This window comes from Megalops cyprinoides, chromosome 10, assembly GCF_013368585.1.
Source record: "Megalops cyprinoides isolate fMegCyp1 chromosome 10, fMegCyp1.pri, whole genome shotgun sequence".
Taxonomy (NCBI): Eukaryota; Metazoa; Chordata; class Actinopteri; order Elopiformes; family Megalopidae; genus Megalops; species Megalops cyprinoides.
In genome coordinates this window covers 6,613,495-6,623,630 of record NC_050592.1, presented here as the reverse complement: position 1 = coordinate 6,623,630, position 10,136 = coordinate 6,613,495, and the positions used below count along the sequence as shown (strand labels likewise).

The following is a 10,136-nucleotide window of genomic DNA, read 5'->3' as shown; positions in this document are numbered from 1 at the left end:
TCCAAGAAGACTGACATCTCCAGTGCAGATGGAAAAGAACTACCCAGACATTACATAGAAACATTTATTTTGTACATAAACACAAATATATTTGTATGATAATTTCCAAAGCTATATATATTTTATTCACAATAAATAATTCTGAAATATATAACAATCTCTGAGTTTACTTTGTCACTCTCTTTTGTCTCTTTTGTAAGCACATAGATGTTAGTGGACTTGAAAATATATTTGTGCACATGGAATTAAGTACGAGACTGCAGTTTGCAGGAGTCTTGTACGTAATGTCGCAATAAATAAATATAAAACATCTTAGCATTGTTTATAGTATTTACAAAGAAATGTACTGGGAAATGTTAAGAATGTGTTGATATGGTTTTTCTGTAGAGATGTCTGTTACAGGAAGGGCAGTATGTTATACAAGTTTATTAGTGTGTTGGGGGTCTTACTGCTGCTTTTGTGTAGGATTATTTCCATATACAGTATGCGGCAGAGTATGCATCAGTTGTTTGGTTTGCCTATTGGCAGGCAGGTCACTGTCTAACAGAGCATTAGGCATGTTTGTCTGAATGTTAACTGAAGGTGCCAATCACGGCTCAGTGTGAGTGAGGGGTCTGGAACTTTCCCCCTGCAGCAATGGGGCAGAGATCACCAGGATCCCCTCTGGGGAGACTGCAGATTCCAGCGCGGCCACATCCACCCCCTCTGGGATCCGGTACCGCCGGTTGAACTGTCGTGATACCATTCCTGGCCCATCCTTCAGAGGGATAATCATGCATGTTAACATATGGCGTTGAGCTGGTGGTACAGGCTAGTTAACTGCACTTTTATTGCAACTAAAAATGACAAGATAATAATATAGCCTTTGTTTTAAACAATGAATTAAAATAATATGCACAACTAACTGTGCAGATAAAGTGTTGATTATAGTAAGTAAAAAAGGCTAAGGATTTTCCTTTTATAGAAACTAAAAAGTACAGAAATCTCTCACTTTCCCATTATGACTTGAAACACGTCTTGTTCTTTATGATCAGTATCTGACTAACAGAAAAAAGATCATCTGAGCATGTTAATTATGCGTTTCACTATCGAATTGGAACAGAAAGAAGACAACTGCTTCAATGGAAAGCTGACAACTGGCTGACCTCCGCCAACCAAAGTGGAATTATTTACACAGCGCTTCTAATTTTTTCCATCTTTGGTCTTTACTGCCACGCACTGGCCATGTCCGACACTACATCATGATGAGACAGTTAAAGCGCAGCACATTTGGCAAAGTATTCTATGCGCTCCACTGCCGTTGCAATAAATTAATGCATCAAAACACGGACTGCGTAGCAATTTCCCCTGGGGCCTCATGTTCTTAGCCCTTTAATTAGACTAGCAAGTCACACCAGCCTGTTTAAGAGAGATTCAATGTTAGTATTATAATGGGAAAAGCCTGATTAATAACAGTTGCATTTCGAATATGAAATTTAATCATCTTTCTTGTTTTGCACTATTACCTTTCGTTGTTCGTGCTTTCCGTGAACCTCCACAAAATCACCAGCCACCTTTACAAGAAGTTCGTCTGGGCTGAAATGCTTCACGTCAACGTGTACAGTGAACCCGCCACGATCGTACATGACCTGTTTGCATAGCAAGGTGACAGTACACTCGGTATTAACAGTCAGGTCGAATCATACAGTGACTCTGACTTGTTCGCACATCTCTTCATGTGTTTGGTCCCTCCACAGCACTTCCCAGGCGTAGTGTAACTAGTTTAATATAAATTCACGGTTAAGAACCACACTCTGTATTAGGATCCCGTCTGACTGCTACCTGCAGCTATCGTGTCTAGTCTACGTCCTCTGCACCAACTGTTTCCAGCAGAAACATGGAAATTAAAATATTTACACAAACAAAACTAAAGATAAATGCGTTACGGTTTTATGGTAAATACACCTACTCATTTTGGCACACGACAGAACTTGCCTGCGCGGAACCCGTGTGTTCAGTGGCCGGAATCCGAAGCTCCGATGGCGCCCAGGTGTACGGCCCCAGTGTCCCGCTGAGTCGGGGGAGCAGCGGCGGGAGAACCCTCTCCCAGGGAATGCCGCTAAGAGGAAGAGAAGGTGGTAGGTCGAGGTCCATTTCTCCGCTCTAATGGATGAAAAATATGAATAACTAAATGATATGCTAATATAGCTACAGTTAAATCCTCTGCGCAAAAGCTGATTTCAGTGTGAAAATTCAGTATCGCATCTCGCTTTTGTTGAGAAATATTCTACTCCAAAGTATTCCGTCCGATTGCGGTGAAAGAATAACGTTATTCCAGAAAAGTGAAGCCGCGTTAATTGAAACACGCTGCTTAACATTTAATGCGCCATTTTTGAAGTTACGGGTCTTAAAACCCCGAGTGAAACAAATTAGTGCGATGCCTTGATACCTGTTCTGTCTCTGATTCCGCGAGCAAATGGCTTACGGACACAGCCTATAGTTTATATAGCCCTGTTTGACGGCGTCAATCTGTCGACGCAGTTGCCCCCTCCACACGACAGAGTAGGCTACGGACAAACAAAACAACTATTTTCGCGGACGCTCCGTACTCCCTAGCCCTTTCGCACCAGGGTGCAGGGAGAAAAGCGGATTACAGAGCAATGTCTTGACCCAAGGCGTTTGATAGATGCATTCACACTTACTGATATGAAATACCGACAAGACTCTGTGATGTTCTACCCGCCAGTAGGAGGACTGAGTATTTCTTGTGTTAGTCTTATACCCTTTTCCTTGGCAAAGCCACTTTGGGTTTGTATTTATGATGCAAGGGTTATGTAATAATTTATTCCTGTGGGAGTAATATGTTGCCGGGCACTTGGATGCGGCTGTGGTTTGGTCCCTGCGAAGTTTTGTGTTTATTTTCAGTCTTGTGACCTAAGCCGTAAGGCTTTTCCCTCAACAATGCAATGACAACATGACATTCAATGTTACATCTTGTGACAGTGTCATACGACGATGTCATGAACACGAATGCTGTGGTCTTAATCATGCTACTCGGTGCTGCTCTTTATTTTGTAAAATCTGGCCCATTCTGGAAATTGCCAGCTTTTATGTTGAAAACAGGCATCCCCCACCTCGCCAGTGGAGTTTTGTTACAATGTCATTCTACCTCTGGGAGTCGGTTTCCCGGTCTGTATCTAAGAATATCTTGCAAGATGTGTGTGTGCCCGTGTGTGTTTAGTCGGAGGGAGAGTTACAGCCTGTTCCTGGCGCGAGCGTGCCTCCTGCATTGCCCACGCGACAGAGGCACATCTAGACACGTGCAAAAATACAGGTTGCTATCATCATAACCTTTTTTGATTTTCCATGACACGTGGTGATCCCTGCATGAACACGTTCCAAGGAAACGTCTGAGGCAATTTGACTCTCCGTCACATGTTGCCAATGTTAGTTTATGCAAGAAATAAACACCCCGTCGTTGGTGTACCCAATAGCACCAGTTAAATAAATAGTTGTAGGTGTTGAATCAAAATCACCATGGGAACAATCATCAGCTGATTTCCCCCCTGACATTCCCCACAGAAATAAACCGAAATTGCTAGATCATATTCAATGTCTGATGCTGTAGACTATGTGGGTACTTTTCATTGTTTGAAACGTATTTTTACAGGGATGATTGCCTTATTTGGAGTTACGAAAAGTTGATAGCTAGCTATAGACATCTAGCTGTCAAACGCTTCCAATTGATGTTTACGGTGATTTCTCATCTCTGGTATTTTCTGCGTCTCTGTTAATTAAAACCTACGGCCTAACGGACTTTCATTAGAAACGTCAGCGCTGTAATCTGTCAAAGTCATCAGCGCTGCGATCTCAGAGATGTTTATCAAGAATACACCAATAAAATACATCTCAAGCAAAATTGCTTGAGATGTATTTCCATCGCTTTCAATATGCAACTATGTAGAGCATGTAGTTCCAGCTGGTCTGACGCCATTATTCGCTAATGAAACAGATTTTTAGAGTTCACAAGGGTAGTTTAGGTATATTCACGTTTTCCTGCATTTGCTCGTTGTGTCATTTTCGTTGGTAGGGTTTGAAATGATCTTTCTGCGTGAAACTAACCCTAAAACAAGTGCCAACTGTTGAGGAGACAATAAAGAGGGAGGGGTGCAAAAAAGAGATGGGGCCAGGCAAGTCTTTTTCATACAAGTCGTCAACTTTCTGAGAACCTTTTAAATCACAGTTCTGCATGAACCTTGTTCTTAAAAGGACTGGGAAGAGTTGCCTAAGACCGACCTTTCCAAAGAACATCAAGTGTTATGGCTGAACAGCACGTCCCTTGAGTCGATTATATAATATGTTAACATACCAGAAAACTTCAGCTGCTTTTGGACCGTAATCAAGTTGTCTGCTCAGTATCTTATTGTGATCTCCCTAGACACTGGGCTGGCCAGAGCAAATATGCTCAGCTGAAATCCTCCTTTGAAAGGGTCTGGCTGTGCAGCTGCCCTTAAACAGTGATTCACTGTTAAATCGGTAAGAGCTGAGGCCTGTCCAAAGGTGTCCTCTGTGACTTCCGTAACAGAAGTAGGGTCTGTCACCCAGGCTGCGACTCTTTGCTACTATAAATGGCCCCCAACGTGATCCCTGGGGGTTAGCAATTGCTAGAAAGGGATTGTGTTTCATAATAGGTGCCTGAGTAAGGTTGCAAAGAGGGAGTCATTTATAGATGCCTGAGAGAATGACGAGTTGAAACTGGGATTGGTGAGATTTACTGCAGTTGTGTGGCTGGAGCTGTGACAGGGAAGTATGAGTGTGCAGGGGGGGGTTGTTTCCACTGGGTATGCAATTGTTGAGACATTCAAAATGTCCACAAAGTCTGATGACAACATAGTATTAGCACAACTATAGGAGGGCGTACAGCCATCTTGAGCATCTCAGATAGTCCGTGCCACTTTACTGCTTACTGCATCCTTTATAATTCTTTACTATCTTCAGATTTTAGATATTAATCATGGTGGCTGTAGAGTTAACACCTGTGCTGTTGCAGTCCTTAAATAAGTTGGCAGTAAAGTTATTGCGTGAAGATCAGAAATGTTAAATCAGTGCCAATGTACTGATTTATGTCAAGGACAGGTGAGTGCATCTCTTCCATTATTTTTCATGTTGCTGTTCACAACTGCATTTCCTTTTACTCAAAGAAAAACAAACACAAGTGATAATTCACCAAAAAGTTTTTATTAGGTGATTGTGGAATTGAAACTAAATCACCAGACATAAAAAGCAAAGGGGAAAAATAATCATATTACAAACCAAACTCAAACAAATGGCGAAAATAAAATGCAGCCTTGAAAAAAGGTGGAAGCATGGTAAATAGCAAAAAAAAAACCCAGTCATTAGTACTGTCATCACCTTAAAACAGCTCTCATTTCCAAATTTGCTTTGTAGAGCCACTTATGGTAGTTACTTTACTGAATTTCTAGGTGCACTTAGGTCCTGCCATTTCACTGTAATACAAGAGACTTCTAACTGACTTAATCTAATATGATCAAATAAAGACAGATGGCAACACAGTCAATTAATGCTGAGTCTTAAATGGAAACTTGTTGTGTTGGGGCTTACAACACAAAAGGAGTAAAGAGCAGCAAGGACGTTGTGTCCACTCTTTCTTGTCTTTTCACGGAATGCCCAGGGGAATGGTAAAGGAAAGGTAGTCTCCCACTTCACCCCACTGCGCTCTGAAGTGCTGGAATATGGTTATCCATGTTGTAAGCACTGCCACCCATAGTAATAGCCCCAGAGCCGATCGCTTTACATCTGTAAGTGAAAAGCAATAAAGGCAATAACAAAAAATCAGACCTGCAAAATTAAACATGAATACACTTTCATGATAGCCTTCAATACCAATAAAACTTTTGTAAGACTTTTGGATACATCTTTAAACGTGCAACATAAATCATAAATTGGATAAATGCATCAGATACTAGATACACTGTCAAGCACCATAGAAGAACTGCAGCTATCGGTTTTATGACATTTTGTCTTTCAATATAAGAATTATCCTAATATATGCATATGGGGAATATCCATGCTTTATGAAAGTACTGCTAGTTTTTATGCTTAGTTTAAGCACTGTGTATATGCTCACCACAGCTTGCTGCTGTGTTGCTTGCCTCTGTTTCCCTGGTCCCTTGTTTTGTACTACTCTTTTGACAGGTGCTTTAAGCATCTTGCCATGAGAGCCTTCTAAGTCTCTCTAGATAAGATAAAATAAACGCAGTACTATACGCACATATGTAAAAAATCAATGCAACTTAAATGTATTTAAATTTTCAGGAACCACACTTTTTGTCACTCACATGTTTTGATCTGGAGCTGTTCAGTGTATGCGGGCTTTACAAAGGCTTCTCTGAAGAACCACACCACATTTACCAGCCACAGGAAAGGAAGGAATGCAAACCCACCTGGAAAAAAGGGAATTTAAGTAAAGATACTTGGGACAACATTGGCTTACAAATAAAGAAGCTGGTTGTTCCCATGTACACATACTATTCATGTATTTTTAAGAACAGTATGTGTGAACATTCCCTCATTTTGCCTGGCAAACCTCTGCTGTTATTGATAGGCTTACAGCCAAACTGCAACTTGCAAAACCAGTTGGAAATGAACTGGAAGAACCTACTTATTAGCAACTGTACACTAGTGTAGAAGAAAACAGACAAATGATGCACTAAATAAGAATGTAATCACTGTTAAATTTGCCCATTGGGTATAAAGGCCTTCTGGTTTGTCTAGTAAAACAAAGTCTGAATGAATAAATCCCATCCGATGAATATCTACACAAGGCCAGATACAGAAGACAAGGACCATTGCTGGATGAAATCTATCAGAATTCTTCAGTTTGCACCTCTGTAGCGTCCTGATCCATGACTGTTCCCTTTAAATTCACTTACCCAGATAATATTTCCTGCAAAGGCTGAGTTTCTCCTCGTTGGGAACACGTTCCAGATTCATGGTAATTTCTGGCTGTCTTCTCTGTCCGTCCTACGGAATCTGCTGATAGACCTACAGGAGAGAAAAGAGCTTGTCCTGACCCTGAGCCAGTAATAAAATGCTATAGTGCTACTCATTAAAATATTCTCCATTAGTACTTTTTATGTGAAAAGGCAAAGTTTTAGAATTAAAGGTTTAGATGCAATCCGCAATAATACTACAGCATCGAACGTGTTATGGATGCCGTCTGCAAAGACAATAACAATAATAATATACTATGGTAGCCTATCTACCATGTGTGCTGATTAATGATTCAGGCACGATTATGATTTAACACCGGGAAAGTTTCCATTACAACGCGCATGAAGGCATGCAAATTGAGCATGCATTCAGCACGTAGTCTCTCAACTGTTTTCGGCGAGTGAAATTTAATTTAGCAATCGAGGCTCTCGGAACTGAATGTGAACAAGCTAGCTAGGTACACTTGCTTCCAACGAGCTTGTCACACGCTCTCCTCAAATGGACTCCCAACAGACAACTGTCGTGCTTCTGGAAGCATGTTATATAAAATGTTTTGGATGTAGCTGGCGATCATACCGCAATAACGTTAATTATAAACATCGTTCGTACGCAGCTAACGTTAGCTAGCTAATTAACCTCTAGAGGACTGTTAGCTGAATCCTCTAGCAAACACGACTGGCTAGCTAGACGCCTTTTCATTTCGGCATTCTTGGATGAATTTCACACAACACTAGCTCGAAAAGCGTTAAACTGAACCTCAAACTGAAGCATGGTCTGTAAACAATTTAAATTTGAGAGATAACCAGAGTTTACGAGCGAGATTGCTCACTAGCCTGTGGACAAATTTGCGTTAACGTTAGTGACTGGCTTCACTTTCTTCTTACATATAAAAATACTAACCGAATATGACTATGGATAAGTGTTCACCTCCAATGGTATCGTCTTTCAGCAAATGTAAATTCAGTAAATGTGTGTAGCCGGCCAATAACTCCAACACACACCACACAAACACCGTGAACGTTCAAACAGTTCCGCTTCCTCTTTACTGGCTTCTACGGAAGCTTTACTGTGCGTCAGCTCAGAAGAGGCACCGCGCAGATCCACTGATCTTTATATCATATGGATGGGGTAATAACGTAGATAGCGATAGAAAGGATTGATGTATCCGTAATAAAATATTAATAGACCTACATTCGTTCATCGCCTGCTTCGATGTGGTGCTCGTGAATAGTCTTAAAAAGGATAAATAGATCTGCAAATCTTGCTTGAGTAAATCGTGTTGCCTGTGTGGCATTATAATAGATCATTGCTCCACACAAAGGTTCAAGTGAAACACTCAAGTAGCTGCCTCAAGAATTGGTGACAAGTGGTTGTGCTGTCAGGGTGTCATGCTGCGAGGAGTTATGCGCAGATTCACTGACATTCATTTTGCATACTTCAGCTAATACACATAATAAAGAGCGGTTAATTTGCACACCAATCTTCACAGCAATGAAGATCATTGCTTTCTTACAACGCTGCAAACGTATTGCCTTGGGGGGTATATTTCTCAGGGAAGTAGCGCTGAATTATCGCATATTAAATCGATCGTGTTCAGGGGCATTGTGCTGTAGGTCTACAACATTATTTTTTTTTACGTTGTTTTCAGTTGTTGCGTGAGTATTTTATATTACATTACATGCATTTAGCCAAGACTCTCGTCCAGAGCGACTATACAAAGTTTTACTTTGTGTAACTCTTCACTGATTTTACACATACTGTACAACATTTGCGCTAATGCGTTTCTTTTATTCTAACAACACTATCGGATATGAATGACGTTTGTTGTGCATATACATATATTTGGTGACATGCACGCGTGCAGTGCAAACTAAGTACTGTAAACTGCTTTCAATACAATATTGTATAGATTCATTTCGGTAATTAATGAAGTACTTGATTTTTGAGCGTGCAGAGAAAACGAGTGCAATGTTTTTCATAATAAATGTAGACTACACGTGTTCTGACATTTAACAGAGTTTTATCAAGCCTTTTTTTATCAGTACGCACCTTTTCGTCAACGCAGTGAGGTGTGCTCCAGGTAAGAAAGTAACATGCACACGGGGAATTGTAGTTCACCTGCCAGCCTAGTTGAAAGGAAGGAGAGCGCTGTTCCTAAAAAGGAAGCGCATAATGTGCTCGCTGGTCCCACTGGTCTTTGAAGTCCACTCGACAAGTATCGCGTTACAGTCTCATTACAGCGGAGCATGACACTGCTTCGCTGTCGTGATGTATATTTACACGCATGAATCCGAGTGGCAATTTACACCCATAGAAATATGTAATTAGTGGATAGGTGCCAGTGTGATTTTGGTTGACAAATAAGATTTTTGAGGCTGTGGCTGAAAAACTCGCTTTCCCAGGGAGCCCGTGGTTTCCCCTCCCCTATCTCGCGCCTTCCCCTCTTGTCTCACCCAGGTTCTATCGGTGTTGTTGTGGAAGCTAATGATGGCGGCAGCGGGATGCGGATCAGCAACCGCGGCTACCGGGGGAGGCCCAAGCAATATGGCCACGGCTCGGGGCCGTTTCCCGGGTCGGCCTTGGTCATCACGTAGCCGATTGCGTTCTGAGAAGCGTTCGCAGCTCGTCCGGTTAGGGACTGAAGCCGGGGAGACGGACACAGGAGGCCCTAGGCCCGCCAGCCTTGGACTTGCGCTGAACGACGACCAGTCTCACCTGCGTTTACTGGGGATGGAGGCTAAATACAGGCGCCTGGGAGAGGCCGGTTACAACTCTAGTGGTAGCGAAGAGGTGAGCGCTAAACCTTATCTTTTGAACCGTGATTACATGGCACGTCTCGAATAAGGAATGCTGTGTCACACCCTCACGTTGAAAACGACTTGCAGCGTGTAAGTATTTTAGACGTTGGAGAAAAAAACCAGCTGTGCCCACATATCACGATCGCTATCTATCTAGCCAATTGTAGCAAGGTAGTTAGCTAGCAGGAGGGGGGGTGTCATTAACAAAGGAGATGGTGTACATTCGGTCGTAATTTACATGCAAAATGTTTCCGTCCTGACAGAAATACCCCAGTTAAATAAAGAAGTACACGAAGCTGTGCTGTGTTTTGCAAGAGCGCAGCAAATTAATGCTGGGTGTAACTA

General features: G+C 41.9%; 3 protein-coding genes across 5 annotated transcripts in view; 1 reads left to right on the top strand and 2 right to left on the bottom strand.

Moving 5' to 3' along the window:
- Positions 1-112: 112 nt before the first annotated feature.
- On the bottom strand, positions 113-2,778 carry hspb6 (heat shock protein, alpha-crystallin-related, b6). 2 transcript variants are annotated; one of them, XM_036538064.1, is made up of 4 exons: positions 2,682-2,778; positions 1,975-2,142; positions 1,506-1,628; positions 113-757 (listed from the first exon to the last, which is right to left on the bottom strand). In XM_036538064.1, exons 2-4 carry the CDS (start codon positions 2,131-2,133, stop codon positions 590-592), a joined length of 450 nt encoding a protein of 149 aa, XP_036393957.1. In that variant the 5' UTR covers positions 2,134-2,142; positions 2,682-2,778; the 3' UTR covers positions 113-589. The 2 variants fall into 2 exon arrangements, with proteins under 2 accessions (XP_036393957.1, XP_036393958.1); XM_036538065.1 differs by lacking the exon at positions 2,682-2,778 and adding an exon at positions 2,429-2,623.
- Positions 2,779-5,195: 2,417 nt separating this feature from the next.
- psenen (presenilin enhancer, gamma-secretase subunit) lies at positions 5,196-8,038 on the bottom strand. Its single transcript, XM_036538068.1, has 4 exons — positions 7,894-8,038; positions 6,933-7,044; positions 6,339-6,443; positions 5,196-5,796 (listed from the first exon to the last, which is right to left on the bottom strand). The coding sequence occupies exons 2-4, from the start codon at positions 6,991-6,993 to the stop codon at positions 5,657-5,659; spliced, it is 306 nt and encodes a 101-aa protein (XP_036393961.1). The 5' UTR covers positions 6,994-7,044; positions 7,894-8,038; the 3' UTR covers positions 5,196-5,656.
- A 1,435-nt stretch (positions 8,039-9,473) lies between these two features.
- kmt2bb (lysine (K)-specific methyltransferase 2Bb) overlaps positions 9,474-10,136 on the top strand; it is a 44,777-nt gene continuing 44,114 nt past the window's right edge. For both annotated transcript variants that reach the window (XM_036538025.1, XM_036538023.1), the window contains exon 1: positions 9,474-9,783. In XM_036538025.1, the coding sequence (XP_036393918.1) occupies positions 9,478-9,783 (306 nt within the window). In that variant the 5' untranslated portion in view covers positions 9,474-9,477. The remainder of the gene's footprint in view (positions 9,784-10,136) is intronic.

Bases quoted from the DNA above. Each gene is read 5' to 3' on its own strand.
- hspb6 (XM_036538064.1), bottom strand. From the start codon at position 2,133: ATGGACCTCGACCTACCACCTTCTCTTCCTCTTAGCGGCATTCCCTGG. The intron at 1,629-1,974 runs GCAAGTTCTGTC...CTATGCAAACAG, and splicing joins AACACACGGGTTCCGCGCAG to GTCATGTACGATCGTGGCGG. The intron at 758-1,505 runs GTAATAGTGCAA...ATCCCTCTGAAG, and splicing joins GAAAGCACGAACAACGAAAG to GATGGGCCAGGAATGGTATC.
- psenen (XM_036538068.1), bottom strand. From the start codon at position 6,993: ATGAATCTGGAACGTGTTCCCAACGAGGAGAAACTCAGCCTTTGCAGG. The intron at 6,444-6,932 runs GTAAGTGAATTT...CCTTTTTTCCAG, and splicing joins TTGCAGGAAATATTATCTGG to GTGGGTTTGCATTCCTTCCT. The intron at 5,797-6,338 runs GTGAGTGACAAA...TTTCACTTACAG, and splicing joins ACAGCTCCAGATCAAAACAT to ATGTAAAGCGATCGGCTCTG.